This window comes from Syngnathus scovelli, chromosome 6 (assembly GCF_024217435.2).
Source record: "Syngnathus scovelli strain Florida chromosome 6, RoL_Ssco_1.2, whole genome shotgun sequence".
NCBI classification, from domain to species: domain Eukaryota; kingdom Metazoa; phylum Chordata; class Actinopteri; order Syngnathiformes; family Syngnathidae; genus Syngnathus; species Syngnathus scovelli.
Window position 1 is genome coordinate 10,603,676 of NC_090852.1, and position 15,104 is coordinate 10,618,779.

Below are 15,104 nucleotides of genomic sequence, written 5' to 3' on the forward strand. Positions count from 1 at the left end.
CGGCATTTATTATGATGCGGCTTATTTAAGAAAAAAATGCAATTTTCCCCTAAATTTTGCCTTATAATCAAGTGCGGCTTATAGTCCAGAAATTACGGTGCATATTATTCAGGGATGTTTTGAACTGCTATTTAGCATAGGGTGGTGGTACTGTAATGACATGTCTGTTTGCTCTTGGTTTTAATGCGATCAGCTCAAATATTTAAATTGGCATAGTTTACGGCCAATGTTTAGTCCTAATCTCTTGCAGTTTTTATTGGTTTAGCATGCCTGTAATTATGGTAAGCTCCCCTGAATTTAAAATAGTGCTCAGTGATGGATGGCTGAAAGTGTCAGACAAATTGAGTTGTTTGTGCAGCGATTTGTTTTCACAGCTGACCATTCTCTGTAGATAAATGCACTGTCAATGTCTGAGAAGAACAGGTCATGGAAGAGCTTGAAGAGACCCTGGAATGATGTTTACTTTCTCACCTGTCTCTTTTTGTTTTACAGTTGTGTGGCTGCGGGCTGCTCGGCGTGGGCATCTGGCTCTCTGTGTCTCAGGGCAGTTTCGCCACCTTCTCGCCCTCGTTCCCCTCACTGTCAGCTGCCAACATGGTCATCGCCATTGGCGCTATTGTCATGGTAACAGGCTTTCTTGGTTGCCTGGGTGCCATCAAAGAGAACAAGTGCCTGCTGCTGAGTGTGAGTTTTTTTAATTGCAAATGTTATACTTCTTATGAATAGGTGTTTCTTGTTACCACATGTAGGACAGTTTTTATTTCAGCCAAGGAGCATGTTTCACATTTTTCACTGACTATCTCACCACCAAACAGAAATATCACAGAAGTAGAGCTACATGCTGAAATAATGTCTTAATTTATTCACAAAGTTACTTAGTGTGAAATCCGGGTTTGTTTAGTGGAGATAAAACACTTTTTAATCCCTATGTACCTTTTCTTGTGATCCCTATACCTTTTCTTGCGATTTCATTAGCAATACTGTTACTGATCATTTCTTATTGAGATTTTTTCCTCTAAATTATTGTTATGTCTACAGGAGAATCACATGACAAATACTGTAATTTACTGTATACCAAATGTGTTGTAATACAACCCCTCCCTAAGCCATCACCTTATCATGGTAGAGGGGCTTGTGAGTCCCAGTGATTCAAGAAGCTAAGTTGTCTGGGGCTTTATGCCCCAGGCAGGGTCCTAATAGCAACCGAGTCCTTGGTAAGGGATCAGTCCAAGCCCCTTTATAATGAATAAAAACTTTGGACATCAATTTCACTCACGTGGGACACCGGGACGCCCCTCCAGAGCCAGGCCAGGTGGGCCTGGCTTGCGAGCGCCTGGTGGCCGTGGCTCAGCCGAAAAAAACTAATGTGGGTCTCCCTTCCCATGGTGTCACCAAGGGGGTAGGTGCAGTGTGACCTGGGATTTGGCTGGCTGTAAAATGGGGCCATTTTGGTAGCAAAAGAGCCTAAGCATTAGCTCAGCTACAACTAGATATAGTCCGGTTCGTCTTGACACGCAGGGAGATAGATCTACTTAATGTAACCGCAGAAGCAAAAACAGGCTGAAACAGTCTGCTTTGATTGGACATACATAAATAATTGCCATACACCTTTAGGCCACGTACTTAAAAATGGCACACAACATTAAACTGCCGGATGTTATCATAACCTCCATTACTTCCATGTACATAGAAAATTGACTTCCCAGAAGCTGTCCAACAAAATTCGATTTTATTACCAATCATCATCTCAAAACATTATCATAAACATTATTATTATGTTTATCATGTTAGGGTTGCCAGCATTTAGTTCATCCAAACATTGTCTACTAGCTCCATTATTGATGGTTTGGGGACTCTTCAATCTCTTAAAATAATGAACGCTGTGGTAAGTTGTAGTTATTTTAGGAGAATACAAAAATCTACTCAACCCACAAAGACCCATTCACCATTTAGATGTGGCTTTACGTTTATTCACAAAATACATTTGTGTTGATGCAAACCTTGAGAAGACATCCTCACGTGTCATTGCATATTCCAAAGACACGTTTGTGACAAGAGCATCAATGATTCCGATAATTGGTTTATTTCCTTTAGCAGTAGGAGTAGTGGAGTCGGCTCGTCAACTAGTTAACCATCTGGTTGAACCACCACTAAAGATACACCAATGATTACTACCTGTACTTTATATCCAACCGTATGTTGTACCTTTTCCTTTTGGGCCTCAACACAAACGTCCCTACAAGTGATCTTTGTCTTTCATTTGTCTGGGATTTTGGTTCACATGTATTCTATGGAAAGTGCTTGGTAAATATTTGGCTCAGGGGAAGGCAAGGAGAGAAGAATAGTACATGAGCCCAGCCTGTGTTGGAAATTAATCTTAGGTATTAAAACCATTTTCCTTTTACTCCCATCATTATGAGCACTCCGCCGCTTTGATTCTTCTCCCCCCCACACACACACTCTGGCTTTCTTTCCAGCTCTTCTTTCATCCCTCAGTTGAAGTCTTTTCTGCTTAAAGGTTATAAAAAGTGTGCTACTATATTTTGTAATCTGTTTGCTGAAGTCGAGAATTCACATGTGCTGCTTTCCCATTTTCTCATTTTTACTAAATGTAATCACCATGTGGCAGTTAAACTAGTAAAGTCGAATGGTTGATGTTTTTCCACATGATACACATAATTGCGATACTTTCAACAGGCCTTTTGTATGTCAGCTAACATGGTTTTTCATTTTTATCTGTTTTCATTGGCTTCTAAATTTTGTTTCTCCCTTTTCTCTGACAGTTTTTCATCGTCCTGCTGATAATTCTCTTGACAGAGCTGATATTACTCATCCTCTTCTTTGTGTATTCAGATAAGGTAGGTTTAATTTGACTACTAAAATGAAGTTTGTTTCATTTTCCTTTGTTGGGCCTCGTCAGTCAAAAACTGACATTTCTCAAACATCCAGAGGACATTCAACAGAGAAAGCAAAGAAATGCGTGACTAGGTCCATCCTACCATTCTAAAAAAAAAATGTAGTCTGGTGTCAAAGGTTAGACCTCAAAATGCAGACTAATCCCCACCAGTTGGCTTCCTACAAATGGTGTACTTTTCCCATGACCTCCCATGTTCAAGTTAGGTGTCCACGTGTGTGTGTTTGGGGGAAATGAGTGACAATATTTAAAGATTGTGACATTTCTGACATCATTGTGCAATCTGGAGTCCACCCTTCATCATTTATTTTTCCACAAATAAAGTCAAAGTCAGCTTTATTGTCAATTTCTTCACATGTCAAGACACACAAAGAGATCAAAATTGCGTTTCCTACTATCCCACAGTGACAAGACATATTACATATACTTATATATAATATAAGCACTAAAGTCAAATTATTGTATTTATGCATGATAAAAGTGAAATAATACATGAACTATATTGTCATAAACTATATTGTATATTGTTGCAGGTTATTTTAGGAGCATATTCTCACCAGGGTCTCAACTATATAAAATGCAATATCAGATATTCTCAACCGTGTACAGATCAACTCTCTGGTTTCTATGATTTATGTCCGTAACTTGATAACATAAAGTCTAACATAACTGAAATTATAAGTGTACAGTGCAGCTGTCTAGCCATAGCCACAGACATGACAGTCTCCTCTCACATGGAGGACACCAGTATGGAACAATTTCTTATCAAAGCTGCATCAATATTCTACTGGATTCTGTCAAGCATTTTGTATTTTAACCAGGACAAATAATTGTGCATTAGAATACCAATTAGATACACTTTCATGGGGTAAATGTTTGACTATTTAGTTTAGGCCCTCCTCTTTTGAATGATGTTTATTCAAATTTAGCCTTCCAAGCAGATAAAGCCATTCATTTAGCAGCCAATCCATCTTTAAATTTGGATCAGGCCTCCAAGCGCACACCCCAGGAGCAAATATGACTGCTGCCTTATCTTACTAATATTACTGGCTGAACTTTGTGATGTAGAGTCACCTCAGCTTGATTCCTTCTATGGAGCTCAAATAGTCTCTTTGCTGTACTTTGATTCCTGTTCCATGTGATGTTGAGGAGTTAAACTTAACTAGAGTTCAGATTTTTCACATTCTGACTTATTATGCTCAGGAATAAGTGTCTCATTTACATCACTTCCAGTGAACATTAACAGTGTTTTATGTTCCCTCCGTTAAGTAAAATCACACAGTGTGGAGACTGTTTTACACCAAATGATGCACAGCCACGATTATATCGATCACCACCGTATTTTATTCATTGATCTTCAAACTTCGTTAGAAAGGAAATCCTTTACATTTAAGGAAATTGCTTATTATTTTAGCCTGTCGTCCTGCAGCTTTGATGATATTGGATTACTCAGACTACACTTTATGCAAAAGTAATGATCACTCAGCGACCTTGTTCCCTCTCGTGAAGCCGTCACCAACTATATTTGTCAGAGCCAGAATTTTACTAGACAGTCACCTTAGGGGCCAGACCTTCAAATAAAAATAAAATTTTGGATTAACATTATTGTTTAATGTTTATTGTTTTTACATTTTTTTCTATTTTATTACAAAACTGAAGGCATTTTTCACCTTTAGTGTCAGTTTTTGCTGTTTTCAGTTGCTTTAATATTTTCTCTTTGATTCCATAATTATGGAATGCAGTTGTGGGCCGGATTGGACGGTTGGGTGTGCCAGATTTGGGTCGCGGTCCGCCAGTTGATATTCATTCACTGCTCTAATGGAATCTGGTATGCCGTATCAGGCATCCTTCGCTCCAGGCTGTGATCAGAGGAATCATTAATCCACGTCTGCTACTTGATCTTCTGATCACAAGGCATTTATTAACAAGCCTGAAATATGTACGATAGCTGGCCACTTTTAAATTTTTATTGACTGATAATTGTGGCTTTTTTAGTTTTTAAAATGAGATAAAGCGATGCAATTCCCTTCAAAATCTCAGAAAAAAAAGTCGTCTCTGTGGTTCATCAAATATTACTGTTCAGATTTGGACTGTAGCATTTACAATGGTAAACTGTCATCTTGCTTGTGTGGAATAGTAATAATAGTTTTAGGTGGAGACAGTGCAACATCATAGAGCCAAAATGCCCATAAGCAGAAAAGCAAAACCCTGTAAACCAAGGTGAATAACCGAGAATGAACATCAAGTATTTAGTTTTTGGCTTGGAACTATTAAATGAAGAAGACACCAAATGGAATCTTGAATGTTTTGACCTTTCCATTCCCATTGTCCTATGTCAGCTAGTCAATGGACTATAATGGACTACAACTTCTTGCTGCCCTATAGGTGAAAAAAAATTCGTTCTTCTTGGTTTCCTCATTCAAAAACAACTGCTCCTATTATCATCTGATTTTTGTATACACGTTTCAAATGGTGGCAATGCTCTAAGCCAGCGGTCCCCAACCTTTTTGTGCCACGGACCGGTTACATGTCAGACAATATTTCTTATTTTGCCACATAAAAAAGTAATTCTTTCAATCGATGAAAAATTGCATTTCTTAAGGTACATGTTAAATATTGCAATGTTATCGATATTGCTATATTCAATTGCCATATCACATCTCTCGTGTTTCTAAAACGATGGTGCCCTAATGTGCACATTTGACTATAAGGAATGTGTAACACGCGTGCTCTTTCTCTATGAGTCTTTTTAAAGTATAAAATACTATGAGGAAAATAAGAAAGACTGCCTCCTCCCCAATGCAGGGATGCCTCACATCCTTAAATGCATGTTTTGACAATGGAAACACAAAGAAATTGCCCTACCAAACTGTGCTGATTAGTGAAAGAGGGGCTTATGTATGTGACTTTGCTGTATGTCATTTCCCTCTGAAGCCCAATGTTCTTCAGTTGGCTGATCAAACTCCATACAGAATCTCTACTATAATTAAATCAGGCCCTGCAGTTAGCAAGCAGCTGACTATAGCAGATGGCCAGGCCACAAACCAGATTATTGCCATTCGTCTTTAACGCCGTGACCTCATTGTTTCTCTGTCAACTCAACATGCCAACCCAAACAGCGGTAAAGGTTTATTAGCTCACATTGTCAAAGCACAACCTGGCAAAAAGACAAGGGGAGCAGCAGAGCGTGTGCAGCAGGATGTAGGGCGGAAGGAAAAAAAAGAACGACATTGCAGGAGGGGGAAGGTAGCAAGAGACAACAGTTGGACTCAGGAGAGAGGGAAGCTAGATAATGAAGACATGAATAAAAATTAGACTGGTGGAGTAACAGAAGGAAAATGTCTGTAGTTGATACAGAAAGCTAGAGCTTTCAGTAGAGCGCAGACCTCAGTCATGGATAAAAGGATTTGTGGTACAGGCTACTTCCTAGTTCACAAAGGATGAGATAAGATTGTACCGCTTTTGAATTTGGGGTGGGGAAGATGCTTCTATCATAACTCAAACAGCAAAAGCGACACCCACTAGTCGTTCTGTTCATTGGGTTACGGGTGAGATGGCGTGCATCCCAGTGCATTTGGCTGTAAGATGGACTACACACTTGAATGCTTGCCAGTCAATCGCAATTCACATTGAGCAGATCTTTCATTGCTACAAAAAAGCAGCATCACAGCATAACAGAAGATATGCAATACCTATATTTTTGGAGCCAGAACGCTGCTATGGCAGGATAATGCCATAAATGTGATATATTGATGATATATGATATATATGATATATTCATACATATTGAATGGATTGTCCCTGTCACAAATGCCACAAAGTCTCACGCAAATCACTGAGTAGGTTTGAATTAGTCATCTCTTTTAATAATTAGCAAACCAGCCAACATATATTTTAAAATTTGATAATTGTGATAATTCAAAGACGGCATACAAATTGTGTGGTGAATATACACTGAACACATACTGTCAAAGCAAGGAATGTTTGCCATTTATAAATCTTATTTTCTGGACTTTGAGCATGAATTTTTTGGAAGTAATTAAAAAGGGGGGGGGGAGAATCCAGCTAAGACGGTAATCTAATATCGTGCCGCGTTTGCTGACTGATTATTGCATCAAACACACAACCAAGCAGCAAGCTATCAGCATACATGTTCAATTCCTGGCCGTGATTTATTATTTGAAACCAAATAGTGAGCAAGGAGGGGTGTTTCTCTCATACTATTGAACATTCTGGCCTTGGGCGAATCAGGCAAGCCTTACAGCGCATCCAAGGGAATTCAATATCCTTTAATAATGTGTTGTTGGGGACCTTTGGCTTTGTTGCTCATACCCTCCAAATCATTTATTAGGCTTTTGAAACAGTTATCTCAAATCTTCTAGACAGTACACAGTGAGTGGAACCAATTTCACATGAAATTAGTACTGTATCTGCAACCGTGATGTGTACAAATGCAGGGCATGGGTGTGTGGAAATACAACAGTCATATGTTTCCTGAACCACACACGTTGCACACATATAGAGGGTGTGCTGGAGAGATTTCATAATTGAATATTTTAATTGCTCAAAGCAAAGGATTAAAAGTAATATTCTCACACGAATTCCACTCCCTACTTTAAATATGGAGAACTGTTCAACTAGAGCAGCGATTGGCAATTTCAGTGAGTAGACATTCCTTCTTAGTGCCGCAGCTTCAGAGAGAATCAAATGCACAATACTCGTAATTTAGATCAGAAAAAAAAGTGTACCACGCAAAACAAAACCAATTGCTGTTCATTTTAATTCTGCAATTATGATTTGAGCATTATTCCTTATTACCATAACTGGACACGTTAAAACAATTATTTCTGCCTTCTAAGTTCTATGGTCTTGAGTAGCTTAGTCTTAGTCTTTGTATAATCAATTGTAATCAAAATATAATTTCTTTTTGGTGTGTGTGTGTGTGTGTGTGTATGTGTGCGTGTGTGCGTGTGCGTGCGTGCGTGCGTACGTGCGTGTGTGCATGCGTGTGCTCACAATTAATCCATTCATTCATCTTCCGAAATGCTTCTACTCACGAGGGTTGTGGGCGTGCTGGAGCCTTTCCCAGTAGCATTAGACAGGGTACACCCTGAACTGGTCGCCATCCAATTGCAGCACACACTAAATTGTTACCGGAGGCAAAAAATATATATATCTTTTTATTTTAAGGGCCTAAAGGAAATGTATTAGTATCACATTGTGCAAGAAAGAAATAAAATAAAATAAAATAATGTGAAGTCTTGGTACACCGTAAAACGTCCCGGTACGCTAAAGGCTGGAAGTGCTGGTAGCGCTGCATACCGGCCCACTTATAGTACCGGTTTACACACTAGCGACATATTGTTGAGCAAGCTCTTGGTTTGGCCACAAGCTTCTGACCATGTTTTTATCGGTTACCAATTTGCAGTACAGTATGCCTTTATAGCTTTACACGTGTTTGTTGATGCACCAGCCTTATCAGAGCTGTAATGATGCTCTCGTGTAAAAGAGAAAGCCAGCACAACTTGTCAATGACATTTTGTTTTACGCTTGAAAGTCACTCCTCCTGAAAACAACATTGCTTTATGAGTATACATCACGCCAGTTAGTGCCGCATACAAATCCAATTTAATAGGTTAAAATTAGGTGTTTTTTTATTCAGGGACTTCTATCTGTGGTTCAAGTGCACAATCTCTATTGAAATATGTAAGGCTAAAGAGAGCAGTGTGAGCAGTGAAAAACTGCTGGTGTTTGTGTCAAGGAAAAACACGTGTCAGGCAACAGATATTGGTTTATCGCCTCTTCTGAAATTGAAGTTTAATTCAGAGAGTTGAGTTTTTGTCAAAAAATGCAATGCAATACAATTCAATAAAACTTTATATTTACCATTTCACAACTGCAGCTCTAACAGAGTGCTTTACATACTGTGCAACATAATGGTGCAACAAAGAGTGAAAACAGTCAATTATATTTAAAAATAGGCTTCTGCAGCAATATTGTATTCCTGAAAAGAGGAAAAAAATGGGTCATTGCACAACTAAATTCACATTTGCTCTGCAGTCATTTGTATGTCTTTCATTAGCCTTGAATCGAGATTGTGTGGTATATTTTCTTTAAGGTGGCCCTCAGGTGTGGTGCTAAAAAAGTCTTTCACACTTAAAGTGAAAGATGCACATAGAGCCATCGGAGACCAAGACTGCACACTTATGCGTGTGTGTGCGTGTTTGTGTGCATTTGTGTGTGTTTTGTGTGCGTGGGTTGGGGTGGAGAGTAGAAGGAGCTTGCTCTCCAGTGATTGCAAGGAGTGTGTAATGAGCGAGCAGTATCACATAAAGCTGAGATTGAAAGCAGAAGACAAAAACAAAGAGGCAGCGATTGAAGATAAAAATCCTCATCTCATTTTCTCATACATGGACAGATGCAGAGGATGTTGGAGCCTGCAGCCCGGGGAGGCATTCAAAGAGCTTCTCTGCGTCAGCAAAGTTACAGAACCATACGAAAAAATATGACCGGAAGTGAGTCTAATGTTATTTAAAATTTTAGAGTTCAAGGTAGCGGCTTGGTGACGCACTGGTTAGCACGTCCGCCTCACAGTGAGGAGGATGTAGGTCCGATTCCACCTCCGGCTCTCCCTGTGTGGCCGTTTGAGATTGGTATAAAACTTAGTGATATTCAAACTTTGAAGAATAATTGCAGTTGCATGACGTTACGCCTCACAACCATGTGGTTACCAGGCAGTGGGAAGTGGCTGCAAACAAATACATCTGGTTAATAAATAACATCCGGCCAACTTTATGACTGTGGCAGTATTGATTCCCGTCAGAGCTTTTCAGATTCATCATGAGGCTTCTAATATTCCATCTGTTATATTTCTGGGTGTCGTCCCATCACACCAGCAAATGCAAATATTACTGTTCAGAATTGGGTGCAGTTTTTAGTAAAAAAAACTTTGTGCACACGAAAAATGATTAATGCTTATTTTAAATCCAGATGTCATTAGTGACTATATTCATTGGATTGGCTTCTTCAGCCTCTGACCATGGCTTTGGCACTTGTAATGATTAGGAAATCAAAGATGCGTACTCTAGTAAAGAAAAACATTGGCACTCATATGTGAAAACAAAAACAGGCCACGATTAGACAAAACTGTTTGCGCTCCGTGATCTAACTCACGTCTCTGGTTTTGGTCAAAACACTCACTATTTTTGCTAACTGTTGATTAAAATTAAACTAGTCATCAAATTGTTGTTGACAAGGTCAATATTTTCTGACCTTATTAGTGGTCCGATGTTGGTGAGCTGAGGCATTATGCTTTAGCTTGTAAATATATTTTTGTTGTGGTGTGATTAACAGTGCCTGAGAACATTTCCTGTGCGGTTCGGGGACTACGCGCCTATTTTCTCTGTAATAATTACCACATATCTGAAGTGCCACACAATCTGTTGTGGCTGTTAGTGAAATCTCCCCATGGGCAAACCAAACTGCTGGAGAGCTATATCAGACTTCTCATTTATACATCCAATAAGATATTAATCTCTCACAGACATGACACAACCCTGAGCACATTTTTGAAGTTCAATCACATGGAAACAGATTAACACACTTCGCTTCAGGGTACATCAAAGCTGCATGTGGGCGAGGGCCACATAGTCTTCCCCTTCTTAAGTCATAACACAAAGTTGAGCCTGATTTTGTCACTTAGAAAGCTAGATAGATGAATGTATTAATTGTAATTATCCAGTAGTGATAACAAATGGTTAAATGATTTCAGATGTTTTATAATAACATGCTGTAGATCGTTCCTGAGTAAGCACATTATGTTATAATTGGGATGTGATTTGACAGATATCTGTACAAAACTGATTTGTTTCGACATTGGCCTGCTGCTTTATTGGATTTGTGATTTCCAGCCACGGTGCCTTGGCAGTCAGTGGTTCCATGTAAAATAATTTTGTTTATTTATTTGTTTATATGTGGGCTTTTTTTTTTTTTTTTGCATTGTCTACTGCCATTTCTGATATGTGGATTTGAATTTCCCTTCTATTTCTTCCTTTCTACCTTGTTGTCTGGTGTCCCGGGTTTAACCGTTGGTGGAATTGCTGTTTTTCTACGTAATCATAGCACATTTGGACAGTTTGTTTGTTTTTCTGTCTGTTTGTTTGAGTAATGTAGAGGTCGAAAGAGGGGTTGGATTCATTATGATTTTTTTCTTCACACTCCTTTATTTTATTCTATTGATAAGTGATTATTTGAAATAATTCATTCATTCATACATTTATCTTCCAAACCGCTTGCACTCACAAGCTTGGCGGGCGTGCTGGAGCCCATCCCAGCAGCAGGTACACGCTGAACTGGTCGCTAACCAATCGCAGTATATGAAGTAAGCTGTGTAATTGCTTATCTTTTGCCTGAAATAAATTAACCAAAATAATGTGCAGCCACTTGCTGCTATTCATATTACATAATCAGTCATTTATATTTTTTGAAATATTTTTTCTATGGTGTTTTCTGACAATTTCCTGATGTGAAATGGGGGGTATTGGCCTATTGTTTTATTGTTGCGACTATTCCAGAATCATCCGGAATAATCAAAGTACTAGCCGGAGAAAATAATTACTCATATCCACTGTCTCAACTCAGTCCAACCTCCACAACTGTTATTCTCGTTGATTGTCAAAAGGATCTTTTGAATCATTATAAATTCAGACACAAGTACATGAATTCATCACATTTGTTTTCAACCTGTAACAATTTCTGCTCAATGACACACCAAAAACATTTCTGATTTTGGATGGTATCGTATTAAACATGCTTGAACTATCTGAGATCAACTCGCACAATGGTTCATGTTTTTTGACAGCTCTCTCCAGGTTTCAATTTCTCACTGTATTTCCCTGCTGTTGTTCAGTGATCACACCACAGGGATGCTGTTCTATTCTAAGCCATTGTAACCATGGCTGATATCTCTCCCATCTGCAGGTGAGTGAAAATGCTAAACAAGATCTGAAGGATGGCTTGGCTCTATACAACTCTGAAAACAACATTGGCCTGAGAAATGCCTGGAACATCATTCAGGCAGAGGTATGCGGCCCTCCCAGTTTCATCAAATACGCTATGCATTAGCAGAACTACTACTAAGATAATTCTGATAATGTGTCTCATGGCGTCTAGCCTTAGTATTAATGCAACATTGAATTTCACGGCTGTCTGTCTGAGTACATTCCATTACGGTGTAATAGAATGAAGTCACTTCAAAGTTAAGTTTCAAGAACCTGACCATCTGCCTGTCTGACTGCATTTGCATTATGTTTTGTGTGGGCTCCACAGTGGAAGTGCTGCGGCGTTATAGCTTACACCGACTGGCATGAGGCCCTGCAAGAGAAAGTCGTTCCAGACCGCTGCTGCCAGGAGCATTACCAGAACTGTGGGCGTAACTCCACCAACATGTTCTGGAATCGGGTAAGCACTTGCTAATGTATTTAAAGTATGGGGCATATGTCTTTCTTAATTGAGTTTTGAATAATGATATGAAACCTAAGTTGTTTGAACCTTTAAACTGCACTGAACTTAATCATTTTTTTTCTTATTATTTTGTGATGTTTTGATTGTATGAGCAATAAAACAATAAGATAAATAGTTTAAATCAGTCAGTATTTGGGGCTGGGGTGGGTGGGGGGCTTTTGTCCAATGCTCCAAACTACAGATTTTTATAATCTTAAGAAAAAAAGTTCAGCCTAAACTATTCACATTGTTCGAGCAAGAAAATGAAATTGTACTCAACACCTCTGATGCATTTTCACACTCTTTGTATGTACAACTTCACCTTACAGTGCACCATATGAGTATTTTTATTTTTTTTTTAGCAGGCAGTATATTCCACTATTCCTTTTCTGAAACAAATTCAAACAAAAAAGATTGCTGTTATTACAATACAATGTATGCTTGATGTTCTGATACGGGGCTGAGCTCCCCTGTGGATAGATTCTCGACGTGCCCGATTTATACGGTACATACAACTCTAATCAGAAGTCCATCTGGTCCTTATTTTCTTTAACAACCTACTGTGTCTAATCAGTGGAAATAGAACTGCTATTAACTTTTATTTATTTTGCTTTACAGATTTTTTCGATTATGTGGCAACAGCCATTTTGTTTAAAGCTGTGCAAAAGTATTCTTCCCAATTTCCTCCTATTACAAGACTAATCGCTGTGTTATGTGGGTAGTCCAGTCCAAAGAAGGGAATTACACATTTGCCAAACTGAGAATAAGTAGACACTGAGCTGGCCCACTGGGGTGGCGCATCTCTAAATTCCTGAAATCCTGCCCCTAGAAAATGGCCACACTGCATTGTCATGTCCAACTGCTGCCACAGAAAGGGATAACCACTCTGCAGCTGAAAGCAACATCCCCTCAATATTAGTAGACCTCCGAATGAACCCGAATGCACATTTTATATCTCAGGAACGTTGCAAGTTTAATACCTGCATCAGTTTTTCACCTCTAAGTCTTAATATAAAATTCATAATTCACTTGTTTTACACCTCACATACGAGGTCGGTATTTTCTCATCCTTTGTATAATTCACACAGCTTTCAGGAATATATACTGTGGGTGCCTGGTTGATATTTTTTCACTTTTATGTTCTTCCATATAGGGCTGCTTTGAGAAAGTAGAGGAATGGCTTGATGACAACAAGCACATGCTGGGAACCATAGGCATGGTCATCTTAGTAGTGCAGGTAGGAGGTGTATTAATGTGTTTTTTTTCTTTTTGGGTGCTGTATTTGTCTGCCTACATTGTGACATGTCTGCATCAATTGCCCTTCAATCCATTGCGCCTCCATGTACTGCCGGGTGAGTTATAGGGTTTGTCCTGAGTGGGCGTCCAGGGCAGCCATATCTTATAAAACACTGAAGCCTCTATTTTTTTTCTCCACACTGGTCCTGTCTGAGAGACTCAAAGCACAGTGGCTTTGCTCCAAGCAGACAGTGAGAATCAATCAGAAAACAAACAACGTGGATACTAAAAAAAGCTCTGGTGTGCATGTTAAAAACGCTACAAACATATACATATGATAAAAATGCAACCAGGAGACTGGATAATTGGAGTTGGTTGAACAAATAGTTTGTCGAAATTTACTTTGCAACCAGTAAACTTTGACTGATGTCCTTACGGTATAATTGTGCAAAGGACATTCAAGTAAAAACTTTTATCTTTTGTGTTTTTGAAAAGGTTCCCTTTCCTTACGTACAACAGCCTCCACTGATAAAGATGCTAAGAGCCTCAAATTAATTAATAAAACAATGTCATTACTCAAATACTCTTGGACTTTCCCGGAGATCCTGTTTTCAGAGAATGCAAGTTTTGCACTTCAATAGGTCACCAAAGCTAATGAGAAAGAATTAGTAAACTTTTAACATTCTAGATAGTACGTAACTGCGATACCAGGAATGGTCAGTGATCTAAAGACTCAATAATAAAGCACAGCCTGTGCTAGGTTGTTCACTTTGCAAAGTTTTATAAAGTACATCACAAGTCTCCTACATTTCATGATACACATTTAATAGAACAATAAGTCTTGGAAGTTCTTCCTTGGTGGTTCCTAAATCTCTACAGTTTTCAGCGTTCTGCTTCATTGATAGATAAGTACCTGTCATACTCAATCTGCCAAAATCGTTTGTATCACAGCTGCACTGGTCAGCTATGAAGAGACTTTCTTATCAGCTAGATGTTTACTGACAAACGCTTTTGACAACAACTTAGCCCAGTGGTATTTTCTTCAAAGTATGGTAACTTTTTCTCAACAACTCTAATTGTCAGTATAAAAGTGCAAACAAAATGTTACCTTGGGAGAGAAACTGACAGGTACGACTTTAACTTTGAGTAAATACAGAAAAAAATACAGAAAAATAGAGAGAAATAATCTCTCTATTTTTCTTTTTCTTTTTTTTTTTTTTTTAAATAACCGCTGTCAAGTACGGCACTGAAGAAAAATTTAGTCACGGTGGCTCAAGGTTCAGGTTTAATGTACTATATTGTACATTGGAGCCATCTGTTTTATCAAAAACTGGTTTTATGTTTAATGTAGAAAATAATACATTGAGTAATGCAAAATATACGTATTACATTTCATTCCTGTCATAAATCCTATCACGTGAGATCAAAACAATGGTGCAAATTAATAAAGTAC

General features: G+C 38.6%; 1 protein-coding gene across 2 annotated transcripts in view; it reads left to right on the plus strand.

Annotated features, from left to right (window-relative positions):
• Positions 1 to 15,104, plus strand: part of tspan9a (tetraspanin 9a) — a 138,546-nt gene that overhangs the window by 121,476 nt on the left and 1,966 nt on the right. For both annotated transcript variants that reach the window (XM_049724411.2, XM_049724410.2), the window contains 5 exons: positions 493 to 684; positions 2,784 to 2,858; positions 11,894 to 11,995; positions 12,242 to 12,373; positions 13,569 to 13,652. In XM_049724411.2, coding sequence (XP_049580368.1) covers positions 493 to 684; positions 2,784 to 2,858; positions 11,894 to 11,995; positions 12,242 to 12,373; positions 13,569 to 13,652 — 585 coding nt within the window. The remainder of the gene's footprint in view (positions 1 to 492; positions 685 to 2,783; positions 2,859 to 11,893; positions 11,996 to 12,241; positions 12,374 to 13,568; positions 13,653 to 15,104) is intronic.